A 17,332-nucleotide genomic window follows, 5' to 3' on the forward strand; every position below is an offset into this window, starting at 1 on the left:
GGTAGAGCAACCCAAGTGTGTGTCTGTCCATCAGTAGATGAATGAAGAAACAAAATGTGGTAAGTACATACAATGGAATGTTATTCATGTGTAAAAAGGAATGCCATTTTGATATATATGTATGGATTAACTTTGAAGAATCATGTTGAGTGGACTAAGCCAGATAGAAAAGGACATATACTGTATGATTTCAGGTATAAGAAATTGCCAGAATATGCAAATTCATGGAGACTGAAAGTAGATTTCAGGTTATGGGCAGGGGATGGGTAGTTAATGCTTAATGGGTATAGAGGTTCTTTCTGGAGTGTTGGAAAAATCTGGTAATGGATGGTAATATTGGTAGCACAGCATTGTGAATGTAATTAATGCCAAGGAATGGTATGCTTAAAAGTGGTTAAAATGGAAAAGTGTGCATTGTATATATGTTACCACAATAATAAAGGGTAAATAAAAGTAACAGGTGGTTAAAGTCAAAAGAAATATCACCTGCTGCTGTTTGGATGTGGGTATGAGTCTCAAGATAGATAACTTTGAACAGATGATTCTGGAGTTGTGATAACTACATACATTACTATGTAAGTGAACCAAAGTATTCCTGGTCTCTTAAAAATATGTAGGAAAAATAAGTATGATTAAGTTATATTCTTTAAAGATATTTAGGCCGGGGTTTCAGACTTGGTTTTATTTTGTTAATTTTTGTAATAAATTATAACACAGTGAGAATGAGTCCCTTTGGAAGGAGGTGTCAGAATTAAGAGCAAAACATGCACAACAGCAGCAAGTTATTAGAAAGGTAAGAAGCTTTTTCCCCCATTACCATAATCTGCATTTGTTTAGTGAGTAATATCTATGACCCCAAGAAAGTCTCTATTTGTTAACCAGTGATTGGTCTTAAAATCTTAAGTTTCTTGTATATTGGCTATAAAGAAAGATGGGAAATTGTGAAGTCAAACAGATTAAACTATATTATATACCTTTTTTAATAAAATTTCTCATTAGCTAAAAATCATCGTTCTGTACTCAGATAATATAGCAGTAGCTTTTTAGTAATTCACAGTAGCATAATTAATACACTAGCAATTTCCTAATTTTTTTACTATGAAAGACGTAGAATCACAATGTTTTTAATATTTTTACTACACAAGACATAGTTAACATTTTGGGACTAATATTTTCAAATCAGTTAACCAAATTATAAGTTCAAAAAACGACTTCCCAGTGTGTGCCATTATTAATCTGTGCAGAAAAGCAGTTGATACAGTGTTGTAAAATGGATTTTAGATTTTATATCTGAGCTGGAAATGATAGGGGAACTTGGAAATCTCTCTGTTGCATCTTCCTTGTGATTTAATCTTTGTGTATCAACTTTTACGTGGTAATAAAAGATGAAACAAAAAGTAATTAACCCGGTTATTTTTTGCTCAGGAGTATACTGGACTTTATGTTGGAGCAACAGGTTTTTTTCTTTGTTTGTTTTTTGATTGTAGGAGGGATGGAGGGAACCGCTAGCCTGTTCCTGCTCAGAAGGCCTTTGAGCTAAAAATAGGGTTATGACTGTCAGGATCTGGCAGTGGAGCAGATCTTAGAACAGAGATGAATGGCAGTTGCTCACTTTGGCCTAGGCCAAAATAGAGATGCTATTTAAAAAAAAAAAATCAGGATGCAAGTTAGACTTGAATGTAGTAGGATTTGATTCTAAGTGCTTAGTCTACAGTAATGTATTTTCAAAACCTCTATAGATTGATTCCAATATGCAACCATGTTAATAACATCATCTTTAAAATAATAGCTGTTCCTTGACCTGTACTTTATACCTGTTAATCTTTTTCTGAAAACAGTACTTTGGTTGAATATTAACTTATGAAATGTGGAAATTTCTAAAATTTTTCCCCAAAGGCAAAGATAGTTGGTAGTTATATTACACTGAATTTTCATTTTTTAAAAATGAAAGTTAACATACTATCCGCTCAGATTTGAGCTTGAATCTGGGCGTTTTGGTGAGGGTAAGGAGTTTACATACTGCACGATGACAGCCAGTAATTTTAATCTATAAAGAAGTGGTTCCTAACTCTGCCGTTTACTGTTTGGTCTTGGATTAATTAACAATGATATGTGTGAGGTATCTGTTATAAGACTTGTCGGGTGTAGAAGTTAGGTGCTGTAAATGTTAGATGTCTCATCTTTTTCTTTAGGAAAAAATTATAGTGTGATGCAGAAGTATCAGAAGAGAACTGAGATGTAAAATGATTTCAAGTGAAACTTAGCCAATGATTCATGTTTTTATGAATTCAACACTAATGTTTTTAGGAGTTTCCCATACCACTTATTTACAAATTAACAAAAATAGCAAAGTTGTATTAGTCCACAGATACCTTTAAAATCAAATGTTATCTTTTCATCTCCTGTGAATATTTTCTTTTGTATAAGCAATTTAGTGGCTAACCCTCTTTTCATAGACTCTAATGCTAACTCTTCAGTTAAATTGCCCATATTTTTCTCAATTGAAAGTTGATGTTGATTGTGAGCCATACCATTTAATAAGTCTTTTGGGGGAAAGGCACAATACTAAAGCTATATAGTATGTATTGTTAATAGCCAGTACCCTATTTTAGTTATGTAATTATACTTCAGGTACGTTTTCTTAGTCCTTATAGTCCAATCCCTTTTGCCCTTATTCATAGCTTCTTAGTGACATACTACTTTTCATAGCACCATGTGATCCTTACTTTTAAACTCTTTTAGTCAGTTAATTATATAATTTCCAGACATACTCTAAACCAGTAGTTCTCACACTTTAACTTACATCAGTATGACCTAAGGGCTTGCTATAAAACACACATTGTTGGGCCCCATCAGATTTTCAAAATTTAGCAAATCTGGAGTGGGGCCAAGAATTTTTATATCTAATACATTACTAGGCCAATGCTACTGGTCCATGGATTGTACTTTAAGAAACACTGCATAAAATATGAAGGTTTGTTTGCATGTCTTGATCTGCTTAACTAATAGTTTTTCCTCTAAATTTAATCGGATTTTGAGGATTAAACCAGCTTCTTTTGACTGTCAATAGAAGGCTTTTGTTGACTGATCTTCGGTGCCTCAACAATTTTTCATCAATCACCTTTTCCTAACTTTGAAAATTTTATGAACTCTTCTGAGAGAGTTGACAGTTTCTTTCACCTTTAATTGTATTCCTTGTATAAAAAAATGTTACCTGTCAAATACCATTTTTCTCTTTTATATCATCATATAATCTTATTTAAAGTATTTTAAGTAAAAAGTTGGATCTACATGCAGGCAAGTTTAGTACTTACCATCAAAACAAATAACCTGAAGTGAAAAGTGGATCGATAGATCCTTTGGTATCTCTTTTTCCATGCACAGGTAACAACTTTATCACAGTTTATTATTCTGCCCAGAAGCTGGTATGTTTCTTTAGACACAGATTGTAAAATGCACCCAAATTTCAGAAATATTAATATGTGAGAATAGGGAACATAGGGTATATGCATTAATTTTCTAAGACTTGGTAATGTGCACTAAAGACAGTGGGAGTCTGTGATGGAAGAATTTTCATTGAATCATATTTTCCTTTTAGATTGTCCAGTTTATTGTTACATTGGTTCAGAATAACCAACTTGTGAGTTTAAAACGTAAAAGGTAAGTTTTACAATAATAAAACATTTTAGCCTATATGTAGATGGCCAAACATTCCATGTTTAACCTTGAATGGACCAACATTTGCTGAGTGGATGCCTGGTGTCCCAGATGAACATTCCTTCCTTATTAAATTGTGCTCCCAACATCTCAAGTATGATATTATTTCCTATTGCTATTGTCCTGATAATTTTTAAAGAAAAGAATAACTTCGCCACTTTACAGATACACACATAGTTAGTAAAGAATCCTTTTTTTTTTTTCAGATTAGCAATTTAACATCATAAAGCCTGAGCAAGGAAAATTCTGAAAAAGAGGCCATATATGTTGGAAAAATTTTTTTTTAAATGGTTTGCTTTACTCAATTTCTCTTATGTTTAATCCACTCATAAAAGTATTTTTAAACCTGTATATCAATATGGGTTATGATACTTTAAATGTCACTAGCTGCTATTGTCACTCTTAAAGCTTAAGAAAAATAATGGGCAAAAGGGATAGTTGGAGAGAGAAAAAAGGTTATAAGGCTAAGATTTTGGCAAAGCCCTATTACCTTTACTCTGCTTCCTTAACTAGTTCTTATGATATGACCTATTTATTTTATTACGTAAGTACAGTTCATAAAGAGTTGAATGGTTAAATCAACATGAGATAAATCTGAGGGAACAGCTTATTATAGTTACTATAACAAATGTAGTGCATAAGTGGGGAAATGAAAGTCCTAGACACATTGATCTTACAATTTCTACTCCTGAAGACTTAATTTTTAGAGTTCCTTGTGTATCCTCACTGAAATTTTTAATATATTATTAAAGTGAGTGTGTTTGTATGTAGGTAAAGTATTAGTAGTTTAAATTTTATTTGTTTGCTTCACTGAACTGCATGGAAATTCTTTGGTTTTCAGGCCTCTACTTCTAAACACGAATGGAGCCCAAAAGAAGAATCTGTTTCAGCATATAGTCAAAGAACCAGCTGATAATCACCATCATAAAGTAATATTTTAGTTAAATACTAATTTATATTATTGTCTAAAGCTAAAATTTACTATGGCACTATTTCAGGCATAGAGAAGCTTAGTTAATAATCTTAGGTGCTCATCCCCAAGTTTTATCAAAACTTGACATTTTTCATTATTTGTTTTTAGATTATTTTAAGAAATAAACCACTACAGTTATAGTTTCCCAGGTGTACCTTCTTAAGCATGTTCCTCTCCCTTCACCTTTCCTCTCTGCTTTCCCCTGTTTCTTCTCCCATTTCTAGAGGTGGCCATTATCTTGAATTTAGTATTTGCCATTCTCAAGGTTGTTTTATATGTGTGTATCCATAAATAGTATATTTGGTATTACTTTTGCATATATCTAAGCTTCATTCATATAAATGTTATTTTATATATTTTACATTGTGGCTTTTGTCACTTGGTCTCGCTTTTAAGATTCATTAAACATATAGATATAGTTCCATAATATCAACTGTGAATATTATGAAAATGTAATTATACATTCTCCTTTAGTTATTTTGTTTTCAACTTTAATTATAAATGTATACTGAGTAGACTGATTTTTGCTCTAGCAATTAAAAAATTGTTTTTGTTTACCTTCATTTTTGTCACAGGCTCTTTGTATTCATTTGTCAAACTCATACCCAAGGGAAATTAGTCCATTGTGTTAAATCTCTCTTCTAAGATCTGATTATTATACTTACTTTCAAATATCAGGATTCTAAATACTGTCAGAGATTTACTAAAGTATCAAGATTTCCTCTTCCTACTATTGCTTCTAAGTAACCAGTTACACTTAACTTTTTTGTTCTTAGGGTTAAAGGCTTGTATAAATGGATAAAGTTTTAAAATTTAACAGTATGTATTTTACAGTACTTCACTCTGTATTATCTAGCATTGAAATTTATAGATTTTTTTAATAGATTTTAGTTTCCTTTAGCAAACTGAAAGCTTTTTTATTAATGTATCTATGGCCTGAATATATCTGTAGCTTTTTTTAAAAAATTGCTGCTGAAAAGTCAAGGTGACATTTAACTGGGTAATAATTGAAGTGCTTTCTTTCTATTAGTGAAACTATTTAACACAGAATAAAACATGTCCTGAAACAGAGTAGCTTGAGATGAAATAATCCCCTTTAGCACAATGGCTGTCAGGTTATGCTAGAAATTTCTGATGATGTTCTAAGAATTTTTTGTCCTTTGGGTATTAAAAAATCCTAGAATTTGAAAATCTTTCCACAAAAACACACTGAGGTGTGTCATCTTTGGGAAGTACCTTAAAATAAAAGTAGTAGTTGCCTGTGAAGATCATGCACTTCATACCTCTGTGAATTGTTACAACTAATACCAATTAGTGTATGTGTCCCATAAGGGCAGAAAACTGTTTTGATCATCTTTGTATCCCCAAGATTTAGTAAATATTAGGTGCCCGACTTACATTTTTAAAATGAGATGTTGTTTGAAAGTCGTTACTATGACTTAGATTTTTTAATATATTTTTCTCCCTGCTATTTTTAGGTTCCGCATAACAGGACTGAAGGTTTAAAACCAAGGGAGCGGATTTCTGATGACATCATTATTTACGATGTTACTGATGATAATGCAGATGAAGAAAATATCCCAGTTATTCCAGAAACTAATGAAGATGTTATATCTGATCCCTCCAAGTAAGGAGATTATAAGATAAAATTTACAAAAATATTGATTATCTTTCTTATCAAAAAGCTTAATTTAAAAGAGCTTTGTTATTTGATAAACTAATGATACCTAACATATTTAGAGTATTAAACTGAATAATGAAGCCAAGTTATTCAATCAAATTAAAGACCTTGCAATGAAACAGAAGTGAGAATTCTGATTTGGGGAAGGGGAGTGGGAGATGTCACTCAATACTTTTTTAATTCTTTGTGACCTCGTGTCCTATGAAGTATCAATATTTGTGAATAAGCTACTTACCCAAGAAATTTAAGCCTTGTGATGTGTGGTTTTGGAAGTGAGTTTTCATGAAGAATGAATGAATGAATGAAAGGAATAAATTTATTGAATTTATCTGAACATGTAATTGTTTCCTTTTTTTGATATTGATGAATTTAGCTGTACCCAGTACCCTGATATTGTCATTGTTGAAGATGACAATGAAGATGAGTATGCTCCTGTTATTCAGAGTGGGGAGCAGAGTGAACCAGCCAGAGAATCCCAAAGTTCAGAAAGTGAGGGCACCAGCCCACTCATGTCCAGTGCCATCCAGCTAAATGGCTCTTCCAGTCTGACCACAGATGATCCTGTGACCATGATGGATTCCATTTTGAATGATAACATCAATCTTTTGGGAAAGTGAGTGCTCATGTAGATATTGTGTGAAATTACTTGCTTTCTTTGGTTATTTCACATTGTTATTTCTCTTTGAGTGAGCTTCCTTTCTGATGATGAACCCATGTACTCCACCTTCCTCTCTCTTAGTCAAAGTTACACTCTGCAAATGGTATTTTGAGGAGGATTGAATCATCCCAAAAGCAGTCTTGGAATTTTCTTGGAATTCCACAGATTTCTTTTAATGAAATACTTATTTTGATTGTTCATAAAATGTGTGTGCTTGTATATATTTGTGTTTGTATTGGAATTATGAAAAGATATATTCTCTATTAAGAGACTAATTATGTTAAAGCATAAGAAAAGAAAACCAGTAATTTGATAGTAATAACAAGTAATGAGGGTAAACATTTTATAATTTAAAAATTAGGGTAGAGGAAAGCATAAATCAGACTGTTGTTGCAGAACCCTTTTTCTCTAAATACTAAAAGGTTTTTGTAAAGGCTGTCATTACTCAGTAACCAAATTTTCAGGAATTCTGAATTTTAAATAGTATATCTTAAGAATAAAAACTGGTTAGGAGCAAGCACTTACTAGGAATATTTTGTCTAGCCAGATTACAATGCGATATTAAACATAAAAACAAGGAAATCTAATATTTGGTTTTTAAAAAATCTTTTTTCTTTAGGGTTGAGCTGTTGGATTATCTTGACAGTATTGATTGCAGTTTAGAGGATTTCCAGGCCATGCTGTCAGGAAGACAGTTTAGCATAGACCCTGATCTGCTGGTTGATGTAGGTATTTTGAATACTCTTTGCTGTATTGGTAATTTCTATATTTATGCATATGATTTATAAATCACTACAGCTTTTTTTGGTATTCTGCATTGTTTTGTATTTTCCCTTTTTTTTTTTTTTTTAGTTATCAGAAAGAATGAACAGATATGTTTAGGACATTAAAGGAGGGGTGATCACCGCCATTTTCTGAGTAGCAGTTCAGTTAATCCCCTCTAACTTCAACTGTATTGAACAGAATTATTAAATCTAAGTTGTGTGTGATTTTGTTGCTGTATTATGTCTTGCTCTAAAATAAACTGCTACTGAATAGAAACTTGCGGAAATTAGTGATAGAGGCACTTAGCCAAGAAATGGTATGGAGACAGTTCTTAATAGTTTGAGAATTAACATTTCCTCCCAAATGAATTTTCAACATTGGCTTTATGTTTTTATATTTATATTTTTAATGTCCTGACTTCCAGGGTTCCATTTCTTCAGTCCCCTCTACCACCTCTTTGAGTTTTATTCTACTATAGTCTGGTATCAGTTCTTATCTACCCTGTCTGGCACTAACCACTCTTTGTACTCTCGTCTCTCTTGTTCCTACCACTTCTCATCTCTTACCCTTTCAGCTGAATCTTGTTCTCTCTTCAGTTCCATATTTTGTTGTGAATGTTTCTCTGTCTTTTTTCTGCATAGCTTGCTTTAAAATGAAGCTTCTATCATATCAAGAGGTTCTACAGTCTTGGCCTGTTAGGAGCTTCTCAACCATACCAAAAGGAATTATTGCTTTTCTTACTCTTCAGTAAGTTCATATTCTTCCAGTCCATTGATTTTAACACCTTCCCTCTCTTTTTCTTGTCAGTGTTCATCAGTGTCACATGACTTTACACCCTTTACAAATTATCAGTGACTCACTGGATGGGTTTCACTTTCTTTGAAGATTTTGTTTCATGCTGACCTCTAAACTCAGAATCCATACTCATGACCTACTTCAACAAGTTAACAGTTAACGTGACATCCCTTTTTTTTTAAAGATTTATTTATTTATTCTCCACCCCACATTGTGTGTGCTTGCTGCCTGTTCTCTGTAGCCATTCATTGTGTGCTCGTCTTCTTTTTTTAGGAGGTACTGAGAACCTAACCCAGGATTGCTCATGTTTGGGAGGAAGGTACCTAATCCCTTGAGCCACCTCTCCTCCCTGCTTGTTGTGTTTCTTTGTTGCATCGGCTAGTTGTGTCAGTGCACCGTGCCCAGCCCATTGCACCAGCTCACTGTCTTGTTCATCTTCTTTAGGAGGCACCAGTAACTGAACTCAGGACCTCCCATGTGGTAGACGGGCACCGAACTACTTGAGCCACATCTACTTCCCAAAATCCATTTTTGGTTCTATCACTCTGTTTCCACTCTGAATCCAGAAACTTTTCAGAATATCTCTTCCTTCAGTCACTGATAATGAAATAAAATCCCATAAGTCTGGTCCTCTACAAATCCTTGCAGTCTTCAAGTAGGTCATTATGTTGTTTTGCTATCTGCTAATTCAAATTTGCAACATTTACCACACTTTCTTTGTCCTCAGGACCTCATCTAGCCAGCTCCTCTCTATTCACAGTGGATAATTCACTTTGCCCTGGTTCTCTTGTAAGCTGTGGCTCTATTTCCAATCTTTTGTCCTTCTCTTTTAGAGGAATTTACTTTAACGCTAATTTGCCTACCTGTCCTCCACTTCTGTTGTCTGTATCTCTACCCTTGAGTTTTTCCAATAGGTACAGATCTTCCCCATCTTAAAAAACATTTTGATATTTTGCTCTGTTAATTACCATTTTGCTTCTCTGTTTCATTACAAAGCTCTGGGAATGAGTGGTCATATTTGTTACCTCTTTTTTACTCTTACTATTTCTTCGGAAACAGTTTATTGTCTTATTTTCTGTTCTAATTCTGTGCTGCCTTTGGTTTATCCATAACAAATAAATTTTGACAAATCATGCCACTGGGCTAGTGGGAGGTTTGCTTTGAGTCAGACAGATTTTAGTTCCGTTATTGACTTACGTTAATTATTAGGTATATTACTAATATTGGGAAAGTTACCTCTCAAACAGTTTCCTCTTCTTTCACATGTGGTGAATACCTTACATGAAGAGCTGTTAGATTATAAATAATACTGGTAATATTAACACTATTGGGTATTCCACAACAGAACTTGTTCTGTTGATTTTAGAGGCACTGAACCTTTGTTCTCTTCCTTTCTCTTTAACCATTCTGTTTCCTTTAAGTGATTTTCTTTTCCTCCTGTCTTCTACTTGTTGGTATCCCAAAGGACCCAGTCTTCTATCCAGTTTTTTCCATCTACCTATCTTCTTTTTCCTTTCTTCCTCTGTGAAGAGATTCTGGCTTGTATGATTGCTATCAAATGTGTATCTATAGCTCTGAACATTTTTTAAAGTAAATTTGCTTGACTTCTACTTCCATGCCCTTGAGATCATCAGGTATACTTACCTCAGCTTATTTGTGTTTAACCCAAACTCTGTTCCCTAACCTAGCTACCTTTTTGTGTTCCTTATTTTCTTTAATGGTATCATACTTCTCTTTACTCACCCAGCTTAGTTATCACAGAATCACCTTGGTTTTCCTCATTTTCTTTATCTCATCATTCACCAAGTCCTGTGTATTCTCCAAATAGCACTTAAAAGCGTTCCCTGGTTTCTATTTCCTCTGTTGCCTCTCGTTTAAAACCTTCATTATGTCTGAATTATACTGTAATATCCTAACTAAAAAAATCTACCTGTGTTCTGTGAGCAGCAAAGGTAGTAAGGTTATATGATAAGTATGCTGAGGAGTTCATGGGTTCTCTCTTGAGCGCTCAGTTCTAGAGGACCCACGGTATAGTTAGCAGGAAGGGCCTGGCCTAGAGTTGAACCAGTCATGTCAACTATTCACAGATGATCTACTTTTTTCTACTTCATACCATTTGTCTGCAGGGAATACACATAAGGTGTCCCTTAGTCAGTGGGTAGCATGCAGAGTAAAGTGGGGAAAGAAAAGAGCTGCACTCCTGGCCCTCTTCAGACACTACTCTCAGTGGGGACAGTATCTGGTAAGGCCTCTGAGTGTCAAGCCTATCTGCTCAGATTAGTAATGATGTAAGGCCTTGAACTTTCATCCTCTTCAGGGATGAGTCAATTGTTTGGAAGAAGAAAGAAAGGAAAGGAAGGAGAGCTACCTAGAATATGGAACTTTAAAGAGAGGAGTAGATATCTAGAGAGGATGGAGGAAGAATCTACCTCTGGCTACTCTGCATTTCATTCTATCCTGTAAATCATTTGGTGTGCTTGTTATCCTAAAATGGTGATTTAATTTTGCCACTCAAGCCATTCCCTAAGCTCTTATTGTTGATAGCATGTACTCCAGCTCTCATCTACTTACTGACCTCTCTCTACTTTTAATAACCTTATGTATAAAATTTACTGTCCAACTTAGAAATTCTCTGTTACTTGAACTGGTTTTCTTATCTCTTTCTAGAACATACTCCACAACCATTCCTTCTTTGTTGTTGCTAATGCTGTACTCCTGCTCGTTTCCCTCTTCTTTCCAAGTCCTAACCATTCTCCAGGGACTGACACATGTTGCATAGCTTTATCATGTCCTTTCTTTTCCATCCGGTGTGTGTGAGTGTGCACAGTGCACACGTGTGTGTGTGCTTTCCTCCTTTCTCTTAATTCCTTAGTATTTTCAAACCCCACCACTCATTGTTATAATGCTGGATTGTACCTGATGGTATGTGGCTATTTAATGTTGGTCTTATTTTTGTCTTTTAGATTGTAAGCTCCTGGAGAGCAGGAATAGTGTCTTCATTTGTATTCTTCATGATACCATTTATTTCTGAGATGTTCAGTAAATCCCTGTGAAATGAATGACTTATAAACAAAAGTTATGTCTATAAATTGGCTGAACTGAGTAGTACAGTAAGCAATGGTCTTAGCGCATATGACTTTCCTTGCTAGTTGAGGTAAAAAGAACCAACAGATAGGTATGCCATCTTGTCAGAGAGCTCCGCTTGAGATGTAGTTTAGGAGCCATTGTCATGGAACACATTATAAATGTGTCAACTAATTGACAGGTATTCAGTGAAGACTTAGTTAGCAGCAAGGTAGAGTACTCAGCTACACTTTTGGGTGCCACTTAAGTCCAAAGGGAGAAAAAAAATAAAGGAATGAAATTGAATGGAGAAAATGAAGGAGAGATGGGAGGCAGAGAAATCACCATTTGTCTCAAGTAATTTACCCCACTGTTTCATAGAGAAATTCTTACAATGAAATTCCATCTAAATGCATGGGCTAGCTTGCTTTCCTTTATTTGTTTTTCTTTCTGCTTTCCTCTTCCAAACTTGTTTTACTGTGTGGAAACTTCCTAGTGCAGGAGCTACATCTTTTCACACAACATGGCTGTATGAAAATTGTGAACACACAATTCTTTTTTAATATTTTTTAAACTTATGATCTTTCTTGTTTGGTCTTTCAGCTTTTCACTAGTTCTGTGCAGATGAATCCCACAGATTACATCAATAATACAAAAGTAAGTTTTAATTCATATTGCTTAGGACCCAAAGCTATAAGAATCTAAAAAGAAAAAGTCCTAATAAGCAGAGATCATTATCACCCCAAGTTACAAAAAGCATTTTACTTTCTTTCTTAATATGTGTGATGAAGCTAGTAAAATTCTAGATTAAAAAAACTAGAAAATTTTGGGTTTAGGTTTTGGTTATGGGGTAAATCATTGTTCAGTTCTAGTGGATTAACTACCAGTAGATTATGGAATTATGGAATTAACTACCAGTATGCAGTCAGCCCTTTGTTGGAGCTGGACATTCGCCAGACTAAACTTAGGCATGTAAAGGTATACCATTAAATAAATTATTAAAATAAGATTTTTTCATGTTTTGTATTTTATATTGTTTTATATTGTTTTATATTCAGTTTTTCATTCATGTTCCTTCTATAAACAACTTTTCAGCGTTGTTTCTGAAAAGTTACTGGTACCCTCATTCTTCAGTCAGTTCTTTCTTACTAGAGTAGAATAAAAGCTCAGAAATTTGTACTAATTGGAGATAAGGCAAGTTGAAACAATGAAGTATGGATTTTGGACGTGTTTTTTTTTTTAAACCAAAGAACTCCATTTGAGCTTAGCCAGGTGTTGACAGGAGATTCTTCAGAACTGGTGGTTATTAATGAATACTAAGTACAATTTGAATTTTCTTAGAGAAGATGTTTATAAATCATTCTATTATTTTTTACAGTTTATTCTCTTAGTTATATGTGCCCTTTGTCTTGTATTTATACAAAATTGCTTAGTAACCCTTGTGTTTCATTGAATACAAAGGTAAAATCAAGTCCTCCAGAATTTGTACAATTTCCAGATTAGTAGAGTCTAAATTTTCTTTTGATTTTTGTTCTTTGTATTCCAAAATTGAGCACAATCTCAAATATTGAGGGGGAGGGGGGAGGGGGTCACAATGACTATTGTCATGTTTGAGGATAGCCTGACCATATTTTCTACATCTTCAGAGTTAAAGTCTGGGTAACTTAGAGCTTAAAGAATTTGTGAGTTATGTAGTTGATTATACAGTTAGTATTTGGATGATTTATATCAAGAGTTGACATACTTTTTCTGTAAAAGACTAATATTTAACTAGTTAAATATTTTTGAGTTTATAGGCCAAGTGTCCTTTTTTAGGAGGTACCAGGGATTGAACCGGGAACCTCATACATGGGAAGCAGGCACTCAAACCACTGAGCTATGTCTGCTCCCCACCATGTATTCTTTGTCACAGCTATTCATCTTTGCCATCATAGTGCCATAGCAGCCAGAGATACTATGTAAAAGGATGAGCATGGCTGTGTTTCAATAAAACTTTATTTATGAAAACAGGTGCAATGCCAGATTTGGCCTGTTTGCTTGGATTTATCAGATAAGATTCTTTGGACCATGTCAACTCTTTGTTTTAGTAAATATGATGATACCATTGTTATTGAGTCAAGGACCTTAAGTTGAATGGACCTGTATCAGTATTCACTTAGTGAATGTGTTTTCCTGTTTTTTAATTGCTAGACAATGAGCCATTCTTTATTTTTGGATCATCTGCCTTATTCCAAAAGCCAGTAGTAGTTAAAACAGTGAATTGCATAATGCTCTACAATACTATGGAAAAATTAAATGTGAGAGGACTTTTCAGAATAAGTTATTATAGAATATAAATGAACATTTTCAAGTAATTGGTACATCAGCTGTTGTTCCCTTGCTATGCCAGAAATCTCTGATGGATTATAACATACTTTTCTAATAAATCAGGATGCCTTATACTCTTTTAGTATAACAATCCAGGTAGCCACTGCTAATTAATCATAATTTGTAAGGGAGATTAAACCCATTTGTCATCCTAGTTTTTATCTGTTTTAGAACATCAGTGGCATTCTTGAAAATCACCTACTTTAGGAAACATAAATAAGTTATTATTTCATTAGTGTTTATTATGTATGCTAAAGTGAGAAAACATTCTTATGTTAATGTGTATGGGGTTTTTTTTTCTTCTTTAAAGATTTGCTTTCAGTAGTTTTTATTTTATTTTGGGGCCATTTTCTTCTCTGAGTCCTGGAAACTTGTACTGCTTCATGATTATAGGAATTAGTATACAAAGATTTGTTATACTGTATATACTTAACCAGAATGCAGACACCTGTGACTTAAATAACCAGCACAAAGATATCCAGGAAAAATTACGAACCTCTGCACCTTGGAGCTTGAACGTCACTGAAAAAAAAGTACTGAAGACCTTAACAGCATTATTTAATCCCCCTACTACAACATATGTCAGGAGAGAAGACAGTGGTTGAAAGAAGTGATTTAAATTTGAAAAGAATTGAAAGAGCCACAAAAAGGAAAAGAAGATATGTACCTCAACTTTGAGCCTCCCAGTATAGGGATAAATAATTTTAAGAATGTCACTGTATAGCTAAGCCTGAGCTATTCCAAATATATTCACTTATGTTAAATATTCTGTTTGTGAATGAAGGAAAATATGTAATACATTCTTCATCAAAATGTTTAAAATGAATTTGCTTAAAGAATTCTTTTAATTAGCAGTTTGAACCAGTCATCTTTGATTTGCTCCCCTCTTTTATCCTTGACAAAGTTCTGTTCTACACTAAAATATCTCCTCCTTTTGATACTTATCTTTATCATCCTAGTTGAGCTTGAGCTTTTTTCATCCCCTTGATTACAGCAATTGTTTTTTAGCCAGTGTCCATACCTTAACTGAAATCTTTTCCTCTGTCAGTCCATCCTTCCTTGTGTATTTCCCGTATATTTCAGATAACATACCAGTATTTACACACTGTACCAATTTTATTTTTTTGCTATTTTTAAGAACATAGAAAATGTGAAACATATAGGTATTTTTATATTTTTTTCTCTTTTAGTCAGAAAATAAAGGATTAGAAACTACTAAGAACAACATAGTACAGCCAGTTACAGAAGAAGGAAGAAAATCTAAACCCAAACCAGGTAGGTATAGATACAGTATTAGTTTCTATAGGTTTGTAAAGGTTAGAGTCCTACACAAAAACTAAGGTGAGCCAGAGATAGTCTTGCCATACTTAAAAATTGAACATAGAGTATCCTAGCCTCAGTTTTGTGCTCAGCATGTCAAAAGTTGCAGCATATAGAGAAAATTGAGAAAACAGTTCTTAAAATTTAAGTTGTGGGATTTTAGAGAACTTAGCCCTCATTTATAATTGTTGAACAAAGGCTAACTTTTTTGACTTGCCCTTTTTAAATCCACTGATACTATCATATAATTTCTTGTTTGACAAATAAGGGTGGTGATACATACATGTGCATTTTTGTTTCCTCCCCCACCCCCCAGCTTGAGCTCTGTATAAACTGATACAAAAGAGTGTTTTTCTAATCTTTGTAGATAAGCAGCTTATCCAGTACACTGCCTTTCCACTTCTTGCATTCCTTGATGGGAACCCTGCTTCTGCTGTTGAACAGGGAAGCACAGGATCATCAGAAGTTATGTCCTCTGTAGATAAACCCATAGAAGTTGATGAGCTTCTGGATAGCGGCCTGGACCCAGAACCAACCCAAAGTAAGCTTGTTCGCCTGGAGCCATTGACTGAAGCTGAAGCTAGTGAAGCCACACTGTTTTATTTATGTGAACTTGCTCCTGCACCTCTGGATAGTGATATGCCACTTTTAGATAGCTAAATCTCCAAGAACTGGACTATACGTGTATATATTCATCAAAATGATGAACTATTTATTTTAAAGTATCATTTGGTACTTTTTTTGTAAATTGTTTTGTTTTAGTCAGATATTGTGGAATCTAAAGCACCTTTTGTTTTTCTCACTAACTGTACTCTCTTACAAAGCTTTCAGATGTTACTCAAATACTAGGTACACAAAATTTAATGCACATTATTGGCATAAATTTAAGTTGGATTCAAAAGGCCATTTTTCTCCAATGGCAGCAAATTGGATTTCTTTTTTACATATATGCCTATTAACCCCAGTTTAACTTTTGTTTTTTTGTTTTACTCGTTTGATGTTACCTGATTGCATTGACTGTAAGTCTCTAGAACTAATGGTTAAACTCCTAAAGCTTTCTCTATTCCAGTTTACTTTTATTAAATATTTTTCACTTGGCTTATTTTTAAAACTGGGAACATAAAGTGCCTGTATCTTGTAAAATGTCATTTGTCTCTCTTGGTTCAGAGAAGTTCATTTATGTTCAGAGAAGTTCATTTTTGCTCAGCAGGAAAGACAGAATGTTCATTAGAGCTCGTGGTCTGATATGGTTGCATCACCATACAAATGGAAAGAAGGAGGATGGGATGGAATCAGCCCCATCCACTCAGTTGGAATAGTTTTAAGTAGAAGTTTTCTGGTTTGTGTGTTTTTTTGAACCATACTATTTAGTAAAATAAATATAACGAATGTTGAGTACTAGTGTGTGTTGTGTGTCTTCTTTGGAGATGAAATCCACATGTAACAATTTTTCATTCTTACAGACAGCAGAAGGACTTAAGACTGTGCCAGTTGCCTTACTAATGAGTCACACCAAGATTTTTGTGCTTCATCTCAAAGGATAGGTTGTCCATTGCAACAACAGAAGAATATATAATGTCTCTATATTTAATGTTTGAAAGCTCTGTTTTGTTTAAAAATTATACTGTCTTTCTATATTTTTGATAAAGAACTGAAAGAATTGTGCCTCTCATTGTCCCAAATGAGGTAAGAATATTATCACTTGATGCCACCTGGGACCCACACTACTTTTGCGCTAAGAGATTAGAGAAACCATCAGATCACATTTTCCCTTTGGAACAGTTCCTCATGAGGATTGCTATGCCAGGGCAGCTTTTTATCACTTGAAAAACTTCAACTCATATCGCAGTTAATATTTGAATATTGTATAGGGCTATTTGATTTAAAAAATTACAAGGCCTTCCAATTGACCATATTCTGTCTCTTGATGTCTTAGAATTTCTCTTACTCTGATGTAAAAAGTTTTAAAGTAAGACCTCATGAGGAGCAGAAA

The 17,332-nt window shown here is 34.0% G+C and overlaps 1 protein-coding gene across 2 annotated transcripts in view; it reads left to right on the top strand.

The window, feature by feature from the left end:
- HSF2 (heat shock transcription factor 2) overlaps window positions 1–16,737 on the top strand; it is a 31,983-nt gene extending 15,246 nt beyond the window's left edge. Inside the window, exons 5-13 of one of the 2 annotated variants that reach the window (XM_058307342.2) lie at window positions 718–793; window positions 3,599–3,660; window positions 4,559–4,646; window positions 6,169–6,317; window positions 6,745–6,984; window positions 7,649–7,754; window positions 12,256–12,309; window positions 15,210–15,294; window positions 15,707–16,737. In XM_058307342.2, the coding sequence (XP_058163325.1) occupies window positions 718–793; window positions 3,599–3,660; window positions 4,559–4,646; window positions 6,169–6,317; window positions 6,745–6,984; window positions 7,649–7,754; window positions 12,256–12,309; window positions 15,210–15,294; window positions 15,707–15,999 (1,153 nt within the window). In that variant the 3' untranslated portion in view covers window positions 16,000–16,737. The remainder of the gene's footprint in view (window positions 1–717; window positions 794–3,598; window positions 3,661–4,558; window positions 4,647–6,168; window positions 6,318–6,744; window positions 6,985–7,648; window positions 7,755–12,255; window positions 12,310–15,209; window positions 15,295–15,706) is intronic. The other variant, XM_058307343.2, reaches the window with a different exon arrangement.
- The last annotated feature ends 595 nt before the right edge of the window (window positions 16,738–17,332 follow it).

This window comes from Dasypus novemcinctus, chromosome 11, assembly GCF_030445035.2.
Source record: "Dasypus novemcinctus isolate mDasNov1 chromosome 11, mDasNov1.1.hap2, whole genome shotgun sequence".
Taxonomy (NCBI): Eukaryota; Metazoa; Chordata; class Mammalia; order Cingulata; family Dasypodidae; genus Dasypus; species Dasypus novemcinctus.